General features: G+C 49.6%; 1 protein-coding gene across 1 annotated transcript; it reads right to left on the reverse strand.

Moving 5' to 3' along the window:
• Nucleotides 1–12,545: 12,545 nt before the first annotated feature.
• On the reverse strand, nucleotides 12,546–13,756 carry LOC129330343 (uncharacterized). Its single transcript, XM_054980375.1, has 2 exons — nucleotides 13,490–13,756; nucleotides 12,546–13,244 (listed from the first exon to the last, which is right to left on the reverse strand). Exons 1-2 carry the CDS (start codon nucleotides 13,754–13,756, stop codon nucleotides 12,546–12,548), a joined length of 966 nt encoding a protein of 321 aa, XP_054836350.1.
• Nucleotides 13,757–22,228: the final 8,472 nt, after the last annotated feature.

The following is a 22,228-nucleotide window of genomic DNA, read 5'->3' on the forward strand; positions in this document are numbered from 1 at the left end:
GTTTTTAAAAAATTATTTTCTCCCTTCCAAAGTACAAGTAGGCAAAGCATAATGACACATTACACCAGCAGTCCCCGACACAGAAAAATAACACAACTCGCTTAACATCAGAGAATCACAAAGCACGATTCCTGTCAAAAACACTTTATTTCTTGAACAGCTTTAGGTTACACAGCAGGGGGGAACACCAAAGGGCATGGCAGCACTATCTTACACAAAAATAACACAACTCCCTTAACATCAGAGAATCACAAAGCATGATTCCTGTCAAAAACACTTTATTTCTTGAACAGCTTTAGGTTACACAGCAGGGGGGAACACCAAAGGGCATGGCAGCACTATCTTACACAAAAATAACACAACTCACTTAACATCAGAGAATCACAAAAGCACAATTCCTGTCAAAAACACTTTATTTCTTGAACAGCTTTAGGTTACACAGCAGGGGGGGACACCAAAGGGCATGGAAGCAGCATCTTACACAAAAATAACACAACTCACTTCACATTAAAGAATCACCCCAAAAATTGCTGTCAAAAGCACTTTATTTCTGTAACTGCTTTAGGTTACACAGTAGGAAGGCACAACAGAGCAGGAAAGCAGTGTAGTACACAAAAATAACACAACTCACTTCACATCAGAGAATCACACAAACACAATTGCTGTCAAAAACGGTGAAGTGGGTTGTATTATTTTTTGTAGTACATTGCTATCATGCCCTGTTGTGCCCTCCTACTGTGTAACCTAAAGCTGTTCAAGAAATAAAGAGTTTTGCCAGGAATTGTGGTTTTGTGATTCTCTGATGTTAAGTGAGTTGTGTCAGTAGTAGAGAAAAGAGCACCTACTTGGGGAGGCCATGAAATGGCCCCCCCAAGTGGGAGCAGGCTGAGCCTTGGTGGGGGGTGGGAGGAAGGGTGGGAGAAGGGCCCCTGAGGGTAAGGGGGCATTTTGCATGCAAAATGCCACCCCTGGCAAAGGAAGCCTGCTTCTTCATTTTTCCCCATAGGAAATAATGAAGAAGATGAGCAGCAGCATGCTAACAATATGCTGCTCCTTCGCTTTCTTATGGGAGGATAGGGGGACCTGCTTTGGGGGGCCATAACATGGCCCCCCAAAGTCCAATCGGTCTGAAACTTGCGGGGTTTGTAGAAAGGGGTTAGAGGAAGGTTCCCACCAATTTTGGGCTGATTCGGTGGGAAAATGCCTCCCCCAGACGTCCGGGAAGACGCCGGAGGCATTTTCCCATTGAAAAAGCCGAAAGCCGAAAGCCGAAAGTAAGCCGAAAGCTGAAAGCCAAAACGGCTGGCCGTTTCGGCTTTCGGCTTATATGAAAGAGAATCCTCTTTCGGCTTTCTGCTTTCAGCTTTAGCCGAAAATTTTTGGCTTGCACACCCCTAGCCAGAACAGCAGCAAGGGCCTAAAGCAGCACAGGTCAAGCCATGGGGTCCACCCTGGACCACCGCCTTGACCTGTCTGAGTGAGCCCCGAAGCCCTGGGTGCGACCCATCAATGGATGGAGCAGACCCAGCCAGCCAGGCAATTTGGTCACCCCCCTTTCATGGTCCCCTGAACAGGTCAGCCATACAGCAGTAAGGGAAGGACTTGCACATGAGGGTTCCTGAAGGCAGCCTTCCTCTGCAGCTGGCAGCCGTCAAAGCAGTACCAGCTGCTCCTGGCAGGCCCCTCTTCCCATCAATAGGGAAGTGCCAAGGGTGCTCACCGGCCCACACCCTATCTCAAACTCAAACCTACCAATGACACTGCTAATCTGCACCACCCTTAGCCAATTACCTCACTCTCTGAAATCGGTACAAGGTGGGCAAAAAAACCCTCATTCCCATACCAAATTGGTAAGCGGGTAAAAAATTCCTACCTGGCTCTGATAACAGCAGCCGGCTAATCCTGCACCAATACAGGGTGAGGAGGGTGGGCTGAGCGACTGTTCGCAACTGCAGCTGGGCAGGGCAGAGCAGCCTCCTAAGGCCCTTGTCTGTGCCCTCCCAGCCAAACCCTGGATTGAAAGGAAGGGGTTCCTGTCTCCCTCCTTCCAGGGTGGCAACTAACGCCCCCCGGCTTTAACAGTATAGCTGCATGCTGGGAAGGGGCTGTATTGTCTAGACAGAGCCCTAGCTCTCATACATTCTATGCATACATGCCATTAAAATATATTTAAATTCTATGGGTTAGATTAACAGAAGTTGTTGGCAGGATGGCTCTTTTCTGACCTTCCCTTTCTTCAAACAGTTTGTTATTAGTCTCAAAACTCCTTTCTGAGCAAAACTAAATAGGAACCCAGTAGCATCTTAATGATTTAACAAAATGTATTCCAGCCTAAACTTTTGTGAGTCAGAGCTCATTTCATCAGATGCATAGGAGTGTAAATCCATGAGGCTATAAACACACACATATATGTGTATATATACATACACACAACAGAAGAGGAATGGAGGAAATGGTACAAAGAGAGGAGGGTTCAAAATAAGATCCAATATAAAGAATTTAGTTTACAAAGCATTGGGTATGAGATGCTTTAAACTCTTGCAATCTAAATGTGCTGCAGAATGGGGCCGTTTCCAGATGGGCACAAGTAAAGCGCATGCTTTCGCTCTTCCAGTGCTCTAACCCGACAATACCCTCTATTTCCCGTTGTATCTTACCTCTAATTTACGGCGCTTCATTGCGCTTTACAAGCGGCCGGTGTGGACTTCCGAATATGATTTTGTACTGTTCTCGACCAGCCGTCACCGCGGAAGCCGGCCCCTTCCCTTCCTTTTCCTGCTGGCAACAGTGCACCAAGTTATTATTTTTTTTAAAGCACACGCCTTTTGCGCAAGTGCGCAGTTGCGGTGGTCATTCTGCCCAAGTGCGCAGATACGGTGTGAAAACATAAAATTCAATGCAGGAGAGGATGTTTCAGATTCTCGAGTGTGTATTGTGGTGTGCTTTGGGGGGGGGGGTCACTCATTTCTGCGATCTAGAATTTTTTTTTAAAAAAACGGCTTTGCTTTTTGTAGCTGCGAAATTTCATTGGGTGCAAAGCAGAACAATGAGATAGTGAAGGATTCATGCATCTGGAAGAGTGGGCTTCTGACAGCGTTGCTTTTGCTGCGCAGTTGCACTTTTCTGTTTCTTCTCGGACATGGTTCGTGGGCCATTTTTTCGTGCTATCACCATTTTGTCACTCCCAAAGAATTGCACAATGCCACAGAATGATGACCTTTGACCTGCCTCCCTGTGCGCTGATTTGAGGAACTCGGGGGACGCATTCTAGGGAGGAGAGAATTCCCGACAGAGAGCCACTGCCGCATATGCAGGTGTTTGGAGCATACGCAGGTGTTTGGAGCAGCATGGCCAATGGGGGGGGGGAGTTGCTGGGAAGCGGGGGGTGTCCTGGCAGCACAGAGAGATAATAGATCTCCTACACTTCTGGGGTGAGGAGAAAATCCAGGAGGCTCTGCGAAGCACCCACAGAAACTTGGACTACTTCGAGAAAATCTTGAGGCAAATGGCTGCATGGGGGCACAAGAGGTCGGCTACTGAGTGCTGCTCAAAGACAAAAGCCATGCCCCTGGAATACAAGAAGGTGGTTGCGCGCAATGGGTGATCTGGAAACACCCCGACAACCTGCCCCTACTTCAGGGAGCTGGACAGCATTCTGAGGGGGGGATGCAAGTGTTAACCCAAAGCGACTGGCGAGAAGTATTGTGATGGAGGTGGCGGGTCAGGTAAGGCCAGACCCGCTGGAGCTTCTGGAGGGCTTGGAGGAGCTTTTCAGCCATGACCTGGTGACCATCAATGCGGACCATCTGAGGACCTCCACCCCTTTCTCAACCGGTAAGTGTGCTCGGGGGGAACTGTGGGTTGTGTTGGGGGAGTGTGTCTTCCAAGGAGCGATATCATCTAATCGCACAAATGTGGGCCTCTTTCCGGAAACAGGGTCCCTAAGTGTCGAGGAAGAAGTCCTCTCGGAGCATGGGGGAGATCCTGATGCCACCCTGAGTGGACTTGCTGGAACAGGTAAGGTGAGGGGGCACTTTGGGCCAAGGGACTCTACAAGCCTCCCCAGCTTTCCACCCCTGGCAAACCATGCTTCTCTGGGGCTGTGTTGCTGGGAGAATCCCATGCAAGCACATGCCAGGCAGGCCTCTGTAGGGGGAGGGGGCAATTTGGGCCAAGGAGCTCTGCCGGGCCTCCCCACTTTTCACCCTGGGCACAGCGTGCTTCTCTGGGGCTGTGTTGCTGGAAGAATCCCATGCAAGCACATGCCAGGCAGGCCTCTGCAGGGGGAGGGGGAGGGGGAGGGGCAATTTGGGCCAAGGAACTCTGCCGGACCTCCCCGCTTTCCACCCTGGGCACAGCGTGCTTCTCTGGGGCTGTGTAGCTGGGAGAATCCCGTGCAAGCACATGGCAGGCAGACCTCTGCAGGGGGAGGGGCAATTTGTGCAAGGAGCTCTGCCAGGCCTCCCCACTTCCCACCCTGAGCACACTGTGCTTCTCTGGGGCAGTGTTGCTGGGAGAATCACCTACAAGCACATGCCCAGAAGGCCTCTGCTGGCAAGGCTGGCAGTGGCACCATGGATACAGCCCTTTCAGAGGGACTGACGCTGTCGCCCTCTTTGCAGATGAGACCGAGGGTTGCTCCAGAAGTGGCGCGGAGGAAAATTGGGGAAATGAGAACACCCCTCCGTCACTGCACCGCATCTCACCATGTATCCCACTGATCCTGATCGTGCGCCTGGGCTTTTGTGGCTACTGACTTTCCGGCTGTGCCGGCAATGTGCCTATCTCCCCTTGGCTTGGAAAGGGGCAGCCATGAGTTGAGTGTTAACCCGACCTTGTCGCTGCTCTCTTCCCTTTAGGCAGCCCTACCACAACTGTGGCCCAGCTTTCCCCCAGGACATGTTTGGCAGGAATCAGGCACTGAAAGAGGAGGTCCCCGGGAAGCGCTGAGGTGGCCAAGATAATGATGAGCCAGGCAGCCAATCAACACCATGAGGAGATTGCCGAGCGGAGGAGGGAACAGTTCAGCGGTGGCACTCTGAGTTCATGGAGGCCACCCGTCAGGAGCAGTCAATGTTTCAAAGCACTGGGAGCCAGAACCTGGAAGTGATGTGTGCCACCGTCAGCACACTGCAAACCCTTGGCGAGGACATGCTCAGGCTGCAGCAACCTGCGGGGCCTGCGCCAGAAAGGCCGCCCCTGACACAGGTGGTGTCCAACACTCAGCTGCTGCCGCCAGAGCAGGGAGAATCAGACGCAGAGACGATCACCCAGCCTCCCACCCCACCCCCTCAGCCCAGGCACGGACTGCCCAGACATTCCTGTGTCAGCAGGTCCAGGGATCGACTCACCCTGTAGGCCATTTTTTCAAAAGCATGCACTCCCACAGCCCGCTCCCACCCCAGCACCAAAACAAGGGCAATTCGGCAGTGGTTGAAACAGGAAACTTTACTAGAAAGGCAAATTTGTGCACAACAAACTGTGAAAAGACTATACACCTCCCCCCCAGACATCACATGGGTCTCGCCCACTGGACTGCAGAGCCGCCACTTGCTGCTCCACGGCGCGCAGTCGCCTCTCCACTGCACTATGCTTCCTCCCCTGATAAAGCAGCAGGTGCTCCAAGGTGTCCAGTCGGCTCTGCACGCTGTTCAAACAAGCAAACAAAGACTACCTCAGTGTCACCTTACTCCCACCAAGATAACAAGCAAGACTCACTCACAGGTGATCATCATTCGCCTTTCCAGAGACTTGATGGCGGCCGTGACGCTGTCCATGCCCTGATGGTGGTGGGCTGGCGCGGTGGGCATCCCACTGGTGGAAGGGGTTTCACAGGGCATGCTGGTGGAGGGGCCCTCGCTACTGCTCGACACTGTGGGCAAAGAGGTGTAGACCATAAATGTGTGTTGAAAGTTTAGCATCCCCTGTTGGTTGAGGAGTCATGTTGTTTTCCGAGTTCTGTTGTTTAAAAGTTATGTTGTTTGAGAGTTCTGTGGTGTTTGGTTGTCCCTTACTAGTGGGCTACCTCTTTGTTTGGAGTCTGTCATATGTTCACGGTACACCAAATAAAGCGGGTTTTTTTCAAAATGCCGGATCACTGAGAGGAGGGTGTGTGTTTTGCAGCTCCAGGGTTTTCGCATGGGGTCACAAGGGGGGCATGTGCTGGGTCTGGCCATTGCGTGGCAGGGCTGGTGTGTGGCCCGTTCTCCTGCCATGACTGCCCCGCTGGACCAAGCGCCAAGGGGTCCCCGCAGCACACAGCGGCCCCAGCAATGGGCAGTGTAGTGTCTAAGCTGTGTCTCACCTTGGGGGTATTCACCAGCTTCCTCTAGTGGTTCCTCCACCCTGGCTTGGTCGTGCTGGCTCTCCTGTGTCCCACACGTGTCGCCACGAGCTTCCTCCACCACTGACTCTGGGAGGCCATGTTCTCTCCTTCTCCCAACATCTGCAATCAAGTTTGACAAAGCTGATGTGAGGTGAACATGTCTATATCGCCACAGAGAAGCATTGGCCCACCCCTGCCGCACCAGTCTGCTCCCCCTGCCTCAACACTGGATATCTCCCCTCCACCCTCAGTTTTCCCCAATCCCTCCCTTGCTCCAATGGCGGTGTGGACAATGTGTGGAGAATGTAGATAATGCACGACTGCCAGCCCATTTTTAGGGAGTGTGCCCCGAAGATGGGAATATCTGGAGCAGCATCATTGCCGGGTCAATGATGCCCAGCTGTCCTTCAGAGTGTCCACACACTCTCACTCACACCAGCAGCCGAGATTTCCTAGCCAGGGCCATTGCCAGCACTCTACCAGCTCACCTTCCAATTCCTCCACCACTACCTTCTGCTGTCCCGCCTCACGTGGTGGCTATTCCTGCCTCTCTGGTGTAGCTGGCACATCAGCCTCCTCCTCGGGACCCTCTGGCCTTGTGCACTCTCTCCCCCTCAGGACTGCTGCAAGTAATGTTGGCAGAGTGGTGGTGACTCGGCAGTCTTATCCTGTCCCCAAGATCTCTCCACATGAGCACCGCATCACCATGCGGCACAGAGGCACATCTTATCCCTCAACCCCTTCCCTTGTCCCTGGTCTGGGAACCGGGAGGGGCAACTCATTTCTCCCTGGAGAACTGCACAGGGCCATGCGGCTTGAGAGATTCACTCCCAAATGCATCCACTGCACCAGGGGTCCACCCCTCGCGCTACCGATTTCAATAATTGACTGTGCCCCTTCTCAACCCTGTACTCACCTCCCCGTTCTCCTACTTTTACATCAATTATGTTTCGGTGATTCGCCGATGTGATGTTGGTTTTGTTAATTTTGTGTTGTGGACTGCTTTTATGCCCTGCTGTGCCCTCCTACGGTGTAACCTGAAGCAGTTGAAAAAATGAAGATTTTTTGCCACGAATTGTGTTTTTGTGATTCTTTAATGTGAAGTTAGTTGTGTCACTTTTCTGTGTGGGGGAACCAGTGGTGCAGTGTGTCATAATGCTTTGCCTACTTGTACTTGGAATGTGTGAATTTTTTTTTAAAAAAACTTTATTCGGTGTGTGTGTGTGTGTTTTATTCTTTGTTCCACAGATGGTTCGCATCATAGGGAACACCGGGCTGGCCAGCCATCTCTGTTGGGGAGGGGGAATTTGGGGGAGGGTGTCTGTGCTTCAGAGGTGCTCTTATCCAGGAACGAGCTCGCAGTCTGGGGTGCGGCCACCAGAGTTGCACCCCCTGGGATGTGCATGATTGCCCTGGGAAAGAGGATTTGAAACTTCCTGTCACAGGGAACAATGGGTGATGGCTGGCCAGCCTGTTCCTGTGGTAGTGGCTGGCGTGGGAATGTTGGATGGCGGAGTGTTTGGGTCAGTGTGAGGCTGTGGGGGGTGGATTTGAAAGGGGGCTGTGCCTGTGTTTCTGTGTTGTGGAAGTCATTGCCACATTCGAATGAGAAAAAAGGGCTAGCAGGAGAGCCTCCTTTGGGGGGGGGACATAAAATGGCTGCCCAAAGTGTTATCTGGCAGTGAGACTGGGGGTAGTTTGCATTCAAAATGCCACCCCCAACCACACATGCCTCTCTTATTTCCCCCATATGAGATAATGGAGAAAGGGGGGGGGGCTAAGAGCAGCTAAGTGGCATCAGCTTGGGCCTTGGTGGAAGGAGGGAGTGCCGGTGGGAGATGGAACCCTGATGGTTGGGGGCATTTTGCATGCAAAATGCCACCACAAGCCACACAAGCCTCTCTTATTCCCCCATAGGGAATAGTGGAGTGGGGCTGGATAGGGGCACATTTTCTGGGAGGCCATAAAAGGCCCCCCAAAGTTGAATCTGCCTGGAACTTGGTGGAGGGTGGGGTGACAACTGGGACCATGTCCCCTGAAAATTTGGTGAATTTTGATTGCAAACTGCCACCCCAACCCACCTAGAAATATGACTTGTTTTTCCCCATAGGGAACCGTGGAGACTGTTGGAGGATGTGGGATATAACAAAACAAAATAAATGTTTATTTTTCAAGAAGCATATTGGTTTCATAAAAGTAGTTCTTAGTTCTTAAAGTTACTTCCTATAAACTCATTCACACAGATCTCTTCTAAGGCTTCACACACAGTTAGCCTCCTTCACTAGACTCAATAGTTCTCCCACAAATACTTCAAATATAGGCAGCACACAGCTAGCCTCTCTTTCTCTGACTCTCATTCACAGAAATATTAAACCTGCTCAGGCAGCACACAGCTGGCCTCTCTTTCCCTGACTGAGTGTCCTTTTTCACATAATTTCTAGCACAGCTAAAAATTAATTGGAGAGGAAAAGAAGAAGATTTTCCTGTAGCAGTTTTTAAAGAACAGAAAATATCGGTAGTATTAGGAAGAGATGTAATGGGAGCAAAAGCAAGAATTCAAATATGCAATGACTCCAATGATTTGCTACAAGTTGAAGCCAGGGGAGCAGAAGACAAGCCCCTAGGTATCCTAGCAACAGACACAATTGATACATTGCAGGAGGGAAAGAGACAAACTCCTGTTAGTATTACTGCTGAAATGTCCCAAGAAAAAGGAGGAGGCATAAATAAAAACCTTGAGGAGTTTAAAAAATAAATTATGAAGGATCCTGAGTTAAAGGACATAAGAGAGGAGGCCAGGCAGAATGAGATGAATGCAGAAACAAACATTTTTGCATGGGAAAATGCGTTGTTACAGAAAAGGGTTACTAACCTAAAGCTAATTTGTGAAAAAATAGATACGTCACAGCAAGAAAACTCTTATCTGGATATAGAAAATAGAATGCCAAAAAAGACTCTAACTAGCCAGAGAAACCTCAGATTTCAACTAGAGTCCTTAGAGAAACAGAATACACAAATTGATGAAGAGAATTTAGAACTCAGAACATCTTTGAAGAGTATGAACCTCAAGATGGCTCAGTTACAATTAGAAAACAAAGAACTAGAAAGTGAGAAACAACAGCTTCAGAAAAGTCTAGAGCTTATGAAAACCTCTTTTAAGAAGGCTAAACATTTAGAAGTCAGTTACCAAGGTTTGGATATAGAAAACCAAAGGCTGCAGAAAGCCCTAGAAAACAGCAACAAAAAAATGCAGCATTTAGAAATGGTGATTTATTTTGCCGTTGTTGCCTTTTTAATTCTTTCTACTAATGTACAGAAGCTATCAGTCAATTAGAAACAGACTTTCTGTTGGAGGAGAGAAGCAACTTGATAGTAAAGTTGCTGAACTGATTGAAGACAAATGGAAAGTACTAGAAAAGCTCAGCATGTGCAAAAAACAGTATAAAGAGTTAGGAAACTTCTTGAAGGATGCTAGCCTTTTAAATGAGTCACCCAGTGCATCAAACATGAAGAGAGCATGTAAAGAACTGAGCTCAAACCCTGTTCGCAAGAAAGAAATAGACTGTTTAGGAAAGAACAGAATATTGATAGAGAAACAACCAGAAGAAGCAAACAGCGACCTAGTAGAGAAGGCCAAAGCCGAGATGACCTCAGCCCAGCAGTGGAACATCCCAGAGAGCGAGATGACCTCAGCCCAGCAGTGGAACATCCCAGAGGGGAAGATGACACCCCAGCAGAGGAGGAACGCAAGTTAAAGAAACCCAAGACTTTAAACCAAAAACCACAGAAGAGTGAGAAGTGGACTTAACTGGAACTGCAGAGACAATAAAACATTCCCTAAGCCGGAGAAAGCTGCACACAACTCTTCTGAAAAAGAGATGTGTTCCGCTTAAGGAGAAGGGGGGGGGAGATTTGTAATGATTCCAAGTAAATGTGTGCATGTGTCTTTAAATGCTTGGTTTGAGCTAGGTGATGAGTGGGGGTGAAAGAGAGGAATGAGTGAGCGATATGATTGGTTGACTGAGATTGTGGGCTGAGTGAATGCAGTTTAGACTGAGAATGCAGGGAGAAAGGTTGGAGTCAGAAGAAAGCAGGTTAGCTGTGTGCTGCCTGAGTATACTGAAGTATTTATGACAAAAATATAACCTGTGTGGAACCTGAACTGAGCATGTTTGTGAAAGGACACTCAGTCAGGGAAAGAGAGGCCAGCTGTGTGCTGCCTGAGCAGGTTTAATATTTCTGTGAATGAGAGTCAGAGAAAGAGAGGCTAGCTGTGTGCTGCCTATATTTGAAGTATTTGTGAAAGAACTATTGAGTAGTGAAGGAGGCTAACTGTGTGTGAAGCCTTAGAAGAGATCTGTGTGAATGAGTTTATAGGAAGTAACTTTAAGAACTAAGAACTACTTTTATGAAACCAATATGCTTCTTGAAAAATAAACATTTATTTTGTTTTGTTATATCCCAGTGTAGCTGTCATTGCTATATCCCATTCATATCCTCAGGGCCACATAGAACCACGAAGGAGCCTGACACTTAAACACGTTACCAAAGGGGAAATTTGAATAAAATATTTTGGAATAATATATTCCTGGTGGCAGCAAACTACCCAGAGAGTGTAAGGGGAAGATTAAAAGAAAAATCTACCCCAAAGAAAGTACAGGTCATAACAACCATTCTTTCCAAAAATTGGGGGGTAGTTAGGGGAGAGTTAGGAGAAGGTCTCCATCATGTTTGTTGTGACTCGATCAGAAAATGGCCCCCCAGACGCCCATCAAGCCGAGAGATGGTTTTCTCATTGAGAACAATGGCCGAATCAGGCCGAAACTGGCCGGCCTCTGACACTCCCACCTTTGCCCCCAAAGAGCATCCTGTTTGGGATGGCAGAGTAAGCCATGTGAGTGATGGTCTTTGTTCGGGAGCCATGTCACTTATCAGCATGTCTCCGGTCCTCCCAACTCGGCCTACCCACCTGCTCCCATAGGCGCCACATCTCGGCAAAGTAGGGCAGCTGGGCACTCATGCGAGGTATCCCCTGCCAGGTTTCCAGGGCCCCGAAGAAGTCACCCTTGATCCTCTTAAACTTGGACCTGCATTGGTCCGCTGATCTAGGGTAACCCCTCTCGCCCAACTGCCTGGCGATTTTCGCGAAGAGGGTTTTGGTGGGCAGGTGGCTGCTGCACTTAATGTGCTCTGCCTTGCCACTCTGGAGAAGGAGGTCAAAGAGGACCTCGACCTCCCTGTCCTTCCAAAAGCGCCTCTTGTTTTGGCGGTTAATTTAGAATCATGGGTGCCGGCGATTGGTCAATTTTTTCCTCCCGCCCTGAACAGCGTGCACTCAAGTGAACAGTACTGGATTGTCCCCTCGTCGCTGCCATTTTCCTAGCTGCAATGGCAATAGAGCAAAAAAGCGAGGGAACAATACTGCGGGATGTGGGAAGCACAGAAAGCCAGGCCCACATAACACTACAATTTTCACATTTATGCAAATATAGCAGCACGGCACCGAAAACTTTAGTTCTGCAGCCCCCTCCGGTGTCTTGCCACGGTTCTTTGTCATGAGAACCACCCACTGTCACACACCCTTGCCCCCCTGACTGCCATTGGTGTGTTCCCCCCACCCCACACCCAATGGACAGAGTCCGCAGGGAGACGCTGGACACCCTCAACACTTCCGAGCATGGCCGCCTTCTCGACAGTGTTCCCACCGTGCCGCCATACTGCACACATTCCAAGCACGAATTCCCCTGCCCCCCCCATAATCTTTCCTTGGGTTTCTGAACAATGTTACCGGCTTCTCCAACATGCTATTATTGCGCCAATAGGGATGAGTTGAAGTTGGAATTATGTAATTGCGCAAAATGGAAAAAATGCATCTCAGGTCCTGCACGAGACGCTTGCTCCACTTCCCGGAGTGTCATTCCCTTTGGCGGAGACATTTCTCCGTCAACCCTGAAGCGGGCCACCTGTCTGTGGTCTGTGGCCCACACTCCCCCCCCCTCTCCCAGTACTCTTTGCCTCACAGAAGTGCTGCCGGACACGGGACGCGCAGAAAGGCAGGCTAATTTCACATTAAAGTTTTATTGCGACCCGTACCACCACCACGGGCAAACCGTGCCATCAGCATCAGACGCAGCACAAGGAACACTCAACACAGACACAGTTGTAGGAAAAGAACCCCGCACTCAGCTCCCTAATGATCACCAGAGCATCACCGCCTGTTTCATGCATAGATGAAGGCCGCCATCGCATCACGAACCTCCTTCCCCTCCTCCAACATTCCCCGGTCATTCTCCCTGTACTCCAGCCCATCCCCGGGCATTGTCAAAGGCGTAGGATCGAGCAGCGAACCCAGCACCCCATGGCCTTTGGCCTCACACAAGTTGTGCAGAATCACACAAGCAGTCACAATGGTCACAACATTCTCCTCTCTGGCCTTCAGCTGATGTAGGAGACACTGCCAGCGCCCCTTCAGACGTCTGAAACTGCATTCAACTTTATTTCTCACCCGTGTGAGGCAGCGGTCAAAGTACTTCTGTTGTGGCATCACAGCAAATTTCCCATAGGGCTTCATGAGCCAGCACCGCATCAGATAAACACCATCTGAGATTATCAGTGGTGGCACAGAAATACCATTCAGACTCAGGGTTGGATTCCCCAGGACAAACAATCCCGTGTCCATCGCCGCACAGATGGCCGAGTTGCGGAAGACGAAAGCGTCATGGTTCTTGTCACTCCATCCGACCTCCGCGTCCACGAAATGACCAGTGTGGTCGACTGTGCCCTGTAGCAAGATGGAGGAGTAGTTCTTGCGATTGCCATATTGGTCCGGCTTCCCACCGGGCTGACCGATGGGAATGTGAGTTCCATCAATTGCCCCGACACAATGATGGAACCCCAGTGCAGAAAATCCATCCATGATCTGAAATGCAGAGTAGAAGAAATCAGGCATGACCCCGACCAGTGCAGGCACGGCATTGGCAAACAACAAACACAAACTGCCCAAGATGGCTACTCTGGACAGCAAGAAGCCCACCATTGTCGCGCCTCCACGAATTGCCATCTTTCGCTGCTACGCAAATCTCAATACTTAAAAAAATAATTAAAAAAAATTATTTCCATTGTCAATAACGAATAGATCAATGGGTGAATAAAGCCAATACTCACCTTTCCGACCTCCTCCCCGAGGCTGACCATCTTTGAAAGCAGCTCCCTCTCAATGGCGAAGCAGACCTCTAATACAGCATCAGAGACAGTGGGTAATCCCACGATGAATTTGTCCACCGCCACGCGGTAACAGGCACCAGTGGCAAGGCACCACACCGCCACAGCCACCCTATTCTCCACGGAGATGGGCTCACGCATGTTGGTGGCCTGCCGTTCCAAGGTCGGGCGAAGCACACCCACCAGCTCCATGAAGGTCCCCCGGCTCATTCTGAAGCACTCGATCCAATGTCGGTTGTCCCAAACACACAGCACAATTCACTCCCACCAGTCCCAGCTGCGGGGATAGACCCAGAATTCCAGCTGTTCTCTTATTCCCGCAAGGGCATACCACTGCTGCCGAAGCCGATTTCTTCTCAAGGTGCCCCTCCGGCCATGGGTGGTTTGAGCCCAATTGTCACAGTGGAACAGTAGCATGGCAGCCCTTCTCCTCCTCATGATGTGCCACAGGTGCGCCTGGCACAGCGCCATCAAGCTCTGCAGTAGGAGAATCACCACCTGAGCAATCATGAGGAAAAGTTCTCTCTCGAGTGCCATGTCGGCTACTGCCACTCACAAGCATGACGCACTAAGATAGCAATAGAGAATCCAGAACAACTTTGCCCGACCACAAGTGCAACCAATAAACTTTGAGAGAAGTTCGTGTGGCAACTTAACGGACCAATCACCAGCCGCCTAGTCAGTGTGTTACGTCCAACCATCGAAATTGCGCAGTTGCGCAAAATGCATAAAAAAAACACAAAACCACCCCCAGAAACAGGGGCCAATGAGGCCCCCTGACGTCGACTGTGACAGGAAAGACACCACCCACTGCCCAGTGATTTCAGTTGCCCATGTGAACAGCCGGGAGTGGAACTGCACGAAACGCAACGGGACAACACGGTGTAAGGCGGTTTAAGGCGCGATTCAACCGACGGCTGGTAAGCGATTTGTTTCGCAAGAATTGCATGATTTATGCCCATCTGGAAACGGCAAGGGTGCTGGCTGCAGCAAGGAAGGTCGATCAAGGAAAACCACCTCTTTCTCTCTTCTGCTGTTGCAAGCAGGAAACTCTTCTGGAAACTCATCCCCATGTGCATGTTCATGCAATCTTTATGTACATTCCAGTGAACCTGCAAATGCCAGACTTGAAGTTTGCCATTGCAATCTCTACCCACACATGTCAATTTTACAGACATTAAATGTTTGAAAAAAGGTCTTTGTTTTGGCCTTCTTTGTACAGGAAAATACATCTTTCCAGTTTCCTCTGCTTCTCTCTCTCTGCTTCATTTACCAACTCAGTAAGCATTCCTTCTGACTTTCTGTATCTAATCGAACTACACATTTAGGAATAATTCCTCATATCTTGTTTCTAGTTATGGTCAGAAGAAGGGCTTGACATGTTGCTTTTGTGGCAAATAGCAAATGGCAACTCATCCATTGGGGGCTGATGCACATGGTAGCCAGTCACCCCAGAAGGCTTTGTTCTGTTTAAACTCCCCAGTCTTTTCATATTTGATTTCTCTTACTCAGATCTTAAAACATAGGTTAGTTATTGTATAAGAACTGACCAAAACAAAAAGGAAATGAAAAGACATTTGCAAAAGTTCAAAATGTCTAAATGGAAAAAAAACATAACAAAATAGTACTGCATTTAATGTCATTTGACTCCGCGGGCGAGCATAAATCAGCTCGTTATCCAAGTGGGGGGGTCATGGTGCCCAGACAAGCCCTCAGGACGAGGTGGTCTGACCATGGCACTGCTATAGGTTCATCCAGATCCACCTGTATCCCCACCCCAAAGATTAAATCCAGCATGTGTCCTGCTCGATGTGTGGGCATCGATACAAACTGGAAGATTCCTAATGCCACCATGGAGGCTATCAGGTCCATGGCCCGTGAGGAGGTAGCATCATCGGCATGGACATTAAAGTCCCCCAAGACCAGAAGCCTGGGGTACTCCAAGGCCCAGCCAGCCACCGCCAACAACAGGCCAGGCACAGCATCTGCTGGTGCGCTGGGCAATTGGTACACCAGACAGATGGCTATACTCTCCTCGGCATCCCACACCAGGCCCACACAATCAATGCCGGCAATCTTTGGCATGGGTAACGGCCTGATGGAGAAAGACTCTCAAATGAGCACTGCCACCCCCCACCCCCCCGGCCACTGTCCCATGACTGGTGAAGGACCGGGAAACCTGGGGGGGGGCAGCTCTTTCAGGTTAAGTTATATTCCCTCATAATCATATTCCTCCATAATCAAAGTTAAGTTATATTCCCCCATATCTAGCAGATATTCTCCCCAATTGATTAAAGGTTGGAAATAAGGCATTCTTGGGTCATGGGAACATTTACAAACAAGAACAGAATGAGAAAACTTGGGACAGGAAGGGGTAGAAAATTCAGTCTGGCCTGTATTGGGTCAGTGTGACCAGAGAAACTTTAGCCAAGAATGCTAATATGACCTTTAGAACTTTCTAAGGTTTTAGTGCTAAGTTGTCCAGATCCTTTTTACTAAAGTGCACTTGATTAATTACTGGGAAGTCCTAATTAATGATCTGAGAGCAAGGTAAAGAGAAAGGCTTGTTTCAGTCTGAGGTTGCCTTTTTTCCTAGTGAACATGATGAGATTGTTTGGAGCTAAGCCCAATCCCTTCCCTCAATCTTTAATTATAGATGGCCTGAAATCATAGATGGTCTGAAATTCATTTTCTGGGCAAAGATGATATGGTCTTGCTGCCAAGATCAAGAAAGAAAGAGAAAGATGAAGGGCTGGTGGCTTGATTTCAAAGGATTTAGACTGGAATACCTCTGCTTTGGTTTGCATGGCTAATCAGGACACTACACAATTTTAAAGAACTAAAGAAAAGAATTTTACTAAGCAATCAGTACTTTCCACACACAGAGACATCATGTATATAATGCTGATCTTGGCCCCAAGACAGAATTAAAAATCCACACAATGTTCTTACCCAAATGGGTACACCTTTTGGCTCCATAATATGCAAAGTTTCATTTTCATGTGTACAGGAGGACCATGTCACTAAAGCAACTACTTGGAGTGAAACAGTCTGGTGTATACCTAGGTCCCAATTTGGCACAGCACTCGTATTAGACAGGAAATATGAGACAGACAGAAAGAATTACAAAAAGAAAACCTTTATTCCCCTAACAAAATACAAGGCTAGAAAGGTGAAATACAACGGAAAGCAAAAACATGAAACAACATTGCAATGCAGTAATACAATCCTTGCAGTGCTATCTTTGGTTGTTGCTTGATAAGAATGAATAGATAATCTAAGAGGATTATCTAATAATCTAACTGGCATTGCTGTGCACTCTTTAACCCGTCAGTTTCCTGCTTATGAATAGCATCCCTTTTCCCTAAAGTTGCAGCAAGCAAGCCCATGGATCTCTCCCTTCTGGAGGGATCTTTAGCACTTCACGGGTTTCCCTTTTCTGGCACAGAGTTCCCACCACCTTCACATCGTCTACCAATTCTTCCCTGTTGGTTAATATTAAGTCTAGAATGGACAAGCCCCTTGTAGCTTCCTCCACCATTTGAAAAAAGAAGTTATTGGCCAGGCTGATCAGGAAGTTAAGTGAGTCTTGTTGCTTTGCTGAGCTTGTCTCCCAGCACACATCGGGGAAGTTGAAGTCACCCATAATTATAAGTTTCTGATGTCTGGATACTCTACCAATCTGTTCAAGGAGGACAGCATCCATTTCCTCTCTCTGGTCAGGTGGTCTGTAGAAGACTCCAACAACAATATCCTTTGTCCTTCCTTCCCTTATTTCCACCCATATACTGTCCACCATGCTGTCAACCACATTATCTGAAACTTGCTGACAATCAAGCCCTTTCTTCACATACAATGCCACTCCACCTCCTCTTCTACCCTTCCATTTTTTCTTGAACAACTCATACCCATCCACTACCACATTCCAATTATGGGAATCATCCCACCAAGTCTCAGTAATTCCTACTATATCGTAGCCCTCTGTTTGTAAGAGAATCTCAAGCTCTTCCTTCTTATTACCCATATTTCGGGCATTGGTATATAGCCACTTGTAGCCTTGTATCTTTGTTTGATCTGTCCTACCCAGATGGGCCCCCGCTACTATCACTTCTTCACTGAAATCCCCTTGTTGATTGTCCCCTTCCCCTTGCAGCATCAGTTTAAAGCTCTCCTGATGAAACTCTCCAGGTTTTTTCCAAACATTTTCTTCCCTGACCTTGAGAGGTAAAACCCATCATGTGCTAGAAGGCCTTCTGTAAGAAAACTTATCCCGTGGTCCCAGAACCCAATGTGCTCCTGCCAGCACCACCACCTCAGCCAACGATTCACCTTGAGTATGGTCTGCTCCCTTTGCATTCCTCTTCCTTTGACAGGAAGGATAGTAGAGAATACCTTCTGTGCCACCACTGTCTTCAACTCCCTTCCAAGAGCTTCATAGTCCTATTTAATTCTTGTGATGGTATTTGCGGCCATGCCATTCATTCCCATGTGCACCAGCACAAATGGGTACTGATCAGTCAGTCTGATCAGTTTCGGCAGTTGGTCTGTAATATCCTGAACTCCTGGCAAGCAACACATTCAATCCTGGTGGGGGCCACAAAAAAATACATGGTGATGGCTCCAGGGAGAGCCTGGCCTGAGCATCAGCAGGAGTGCATGCAGCGCACCACCACATACGGGTCATAAAGGGGATGAAGGCTTGCGGGTGGAGAACATTCTTGGTGGAATTCAAGGGCATTTCATTCCGGAGCGCACTTGCAGAAACCAGAGTGCCTGTCAGGGGCAATTCTGATTCTGTGGGGGCATCGTGTTTGGAATGTACTGGGGATGGACGCTGGTGTGCCCAGTAGCAGCATTATGCTGGGCAGGAACTGACATTCTCAGAACCCTCTTGAGTTCTTTCCGACTCTAGTGGTGGCTGTACTATGGAGGGACAGGTGTCAGAACAAGAAGGTCCTTGTTTGGTACAGCAACCAGGCAATGCTGAGAGTGGTGAATCGGCAATTCTCATGCATAGAATGGGTTTTGCGTTTGGCATAGGTTCATTTAGTCTGTCTGCAACATAACATCATGTTTGTGGTGTGCTGCATTGCAGGACTGGATAATGGCATCGTGGGCACCTTATCTCGCTCACAGGACACTTTCCCAGAGGAGCTCCAGGAACTTGGGAGCGACATGTCATGCAGGTAGCATTGAATTAGCTGTCGCCACTCACCCGACGAGCATACTCTGTGACAATCATGATTTTCATGCCTTTCCTAGACAGGAGGTCTGGACCAGATGGGAGAGAGGTGTCAGAAAGGGTGACAAGTCCTCTTTTGGTGTGATAATCAGGTGTTGGTGTGAGCGGTGAATCAGCGATCCTCATGATTGGAGTGGATCATGCAATTGGTGCACAGGAGGGGAGTTTCCAAGACTTGGCATCGGGTGCCAAGCGTCATCTGCCCCTCTTTTCTGGAGGAGCTCAGGCAGCTTGGGAGCAGCACATCATGCAGGGATCATCAATTTGCTAGCACCATCCATCAGGCGGATGCACTCCACAGCAGTCATGGCTAGACATGGGCATGAATAGCATTATGAATGAAAAAAAAACCAATTAACAGGCCACTTGGCTGCTCGCGAACAGGCTGTTCATGATGCGCCATTCCAGCCGAACAGGTGGTCAGCGCAAGCCTTGTTCGTTGCACTCGGCTGCCATTCGGGAAGCCAGACACTTAGGTGCCTTCAATCAATTGCCTCGGCAATGGAGGGAAGGAGTGCTTGAAATCTGTCTGCACTGCCTCTGTCATCCTGGACACTCCAATCAAAGCCCAACTTAGCTTGATGGGCAGGTCTTCCTTCCACACATGGAGCTGCAAAATCGGTTACAATCGGTAACGTGGGAATAGACACCTGGGGGGAGGGAGGGGGGAGGGTGTTGTTCTGTGGCCATGGGAACTACCATCTTATCCCTGCAAACCCTTTTAAGGCAGTTCTGACTGCCAACCACAGACCTTCTGCATTTCTCAATTGGACCTCAGGCACCTTGGCAGAGGGATCACCCTGACTATTACTATTATTGGTATCATTGCCTGATCTGGTCAGGCTTGTAGGAATGCTGGGCTAGGGCTCTAGCCCCACCCTCTGGTTGCAGGGCTGCATCCAGGCTCTGATGCCAAGCTCAGTGGGCACCTCAGCTGAGGGCTCACATTATTATTACTGCCTGATCTTGTCAGGTATCTAGGAGAGCTGGGCTAGGGCTCTAGCCTCTCCCTATGGTTCCAGAGCTGGTGCCCGGCCCTGGGGCCAAGCTTTGTAAGCACCTTAGCTGAGGGCTCACAGTGTTCTCTCCTTTTCTGTCCTCCTTAATTCTAGTTTAGTGGCACAATGAGTCTTCCTGTTGTGGTGGCTGCCACGGGTAGTCGTGGGGTGAAGGGCAAAGGCAGTCCTCCTGGTTTACTTGTGGAAAGCAGTACTGAGTGTGGCTTGGGGGCAGCAGTGAGTACTCCCGCTCCCCCAGATTCACTTGTGGGGGCTGTGGAGGAGGTCAAAGAGGTCTTTCCGCTGAGGGGAGAGGATCTCTCTCTGCATTTTGAGGAGTGGGTGGATGATGGATCCCTGGAGGAATGGTTTGTGTTTTATGAAACATCCCTCCCGTCTCCATCCAAAACTCTCGGTGGTGTCCCTGCCTGCAGTCCACCCCTCACTCCATCATCCATGGCCAGCTCCACAGCACAGCCTGTAATCATTCGTCCTCCTTCTCCTGGGACAGTTAGTAGTCCACATTTCAACGCCTCCATATGGAGGCACTTTCGGACCCTTCCTAATGACCCCTATGTGGTGTGGTGCCGTGCCTGTGATGTCCTGGTGCGCAGGGGCAAAAACTTGAAGCAACTGTTGTCAACAGCCCTAACTCGGCACCTGAAGATGCATCACCCGAGCCTGTGGTCTCCGTCCTTGCCCAGCGAAACATCTGTTGGGGGGAGAAAAAGGGCGACCAGCTCTTCTGAGCGTGGATCATTTATTTTATTTATTTATTTTATTTTTAACCTGCCCTCCTCACAATCAGGCTCAGGGCGACATACATCATTAATTAAAATACAGCTTAAAATCAATTATAAAAACAGATAAAATACAGATAAAAACTGTGGGCAACCAGAGGGAGTAGACTCTCCATACCCCTTGTAGCGGGAGACCGATGGAAGGCTTGGCAATGATGGGCTAAAATCAATGGGAGGTTCACCAGAATCCACCCCAAGCAAAAATCCTTGCCCTGAGGGTGACGCTGGTGGGAGCGGAGTGCTCAAGCAGGCCACGCTCGCGGAGGTTGGGACGGCGCCGCTTAGAATGACAAGATTGATGGCTCAGGAGGTGGGCCTTTGCATCTTGGCAGAGACGATTGCCCTACATGGGTTGCCCATATCCATCATGGAGTGTGTGGGCTTCCACAGGCTACTGAAGCATCTTGCCCCTTGGTTCTCCATGACATCGCCGCGCACACTTGCCCATTGAGTCCTGCAGGTATCTCAAATGAGGGCTGGCACGTTTGGGTCAGGTTTAGCCAGGTCCATTCCCACTGCTAACAGGCTTCTGAGACCTTGATAGGCCTTCCTGGCACAGCCAGATCATCATGACACCTCCTTTCTGCGGGCAGGAAAGTGGGTGATGCTGGAGGCAGCCTCCTTTGGGCACTTGTGCAACAGCTCAGGAGCAGTTGCAAATGTAGTTGAGCTGCATGGTGGCCCTATCCATTGCAAATGCTGTGCCCTCTGAGCAGGGGGAAATGGGTCCCTTGATTCTTGTCCTTTCCGCAAAGGCAGGAAGGTGGTCGATGTCACCTGCTGCTGCTGCCCCATATCTTTCTCTCCCTCTCTGGAACCACTATGACCCATCCAAGTAATGTCACCTGTCCCGTTCATCTCCTCCTTTCAGTGAAGGCAGGAAGGCGGGTCATGTAAGCTGCATCACGATGAACTATCCTGTTACTGCTCCCTCCTTGGTCACGAGGGACAGCTCGGCTGCAATTGCATAGCCAATTGTACCATATAGGGATACAGCACGGTTACACAGCATGGTGGCTCCCCTGTCAACGGGACTGACTGGACCCCTTTGAGCCGAGTGGGAATGTGTCCCGCGACTCCCATCCTCTCCACAAAGGCAGGAAGGTGGGCGATGGCAGCTGCTGCCACTGCCCTATTTCTTCCTCTCCCTCTATGGGACCCGTCCAACCCCTCCCAACTACCTCTCGCTTGGAAGCTTTCCAGATCCCGTTCCATACCTCACAGGTACTGCCACAAGTCACTTCCCCACCGCTTGCACCACCCCATCCCCTCCTTTCCGTGACAGCATGGAGGTGGTTGATGCCAGCAGCCACTGATGAATTGGGGTCTTCCTGGCCCTGTCGCAGGATCTTCCATGTATGGCTCGTCACCATGGCCAGAAGCCCTTGGTCCCCCTCTCCCACCCTGACTGTCTTCCCTCTTTCCTCCTCTCCCTCTCAGGTACTGCCATGATTTCCTTCCCCTGCACTTGCGCCGCTCATCCTTTCCGTGATGGTAGGGAGGTGGTTGATGCCAGCAGCCACTGATTCGAGGTCTTTCCATCCCCGTCGCAGGATCTTCCAGGTGCGGCTCATCACTGTGGCTGGAAGCCCTTGGTCCCCCTCTCCCACCCTGACTACTTCATGGTCGCTCTTTCCTCCTC

Source organism: Eublepharis macularius, chromosome 5 (assembly GCF_028583425.1).
Source record: "Eublepharis macularius isolate TG4126 chromosome 5, MPM_Emac_v1.0, whole genome shotgun sequence".
NCBI classification, from domain to species: Eukaryota; Metazoa; Chordata; class Lepidosauria; order Squamata; family Eublepharidae; genus Eublepharis; species Eublepharis macularius.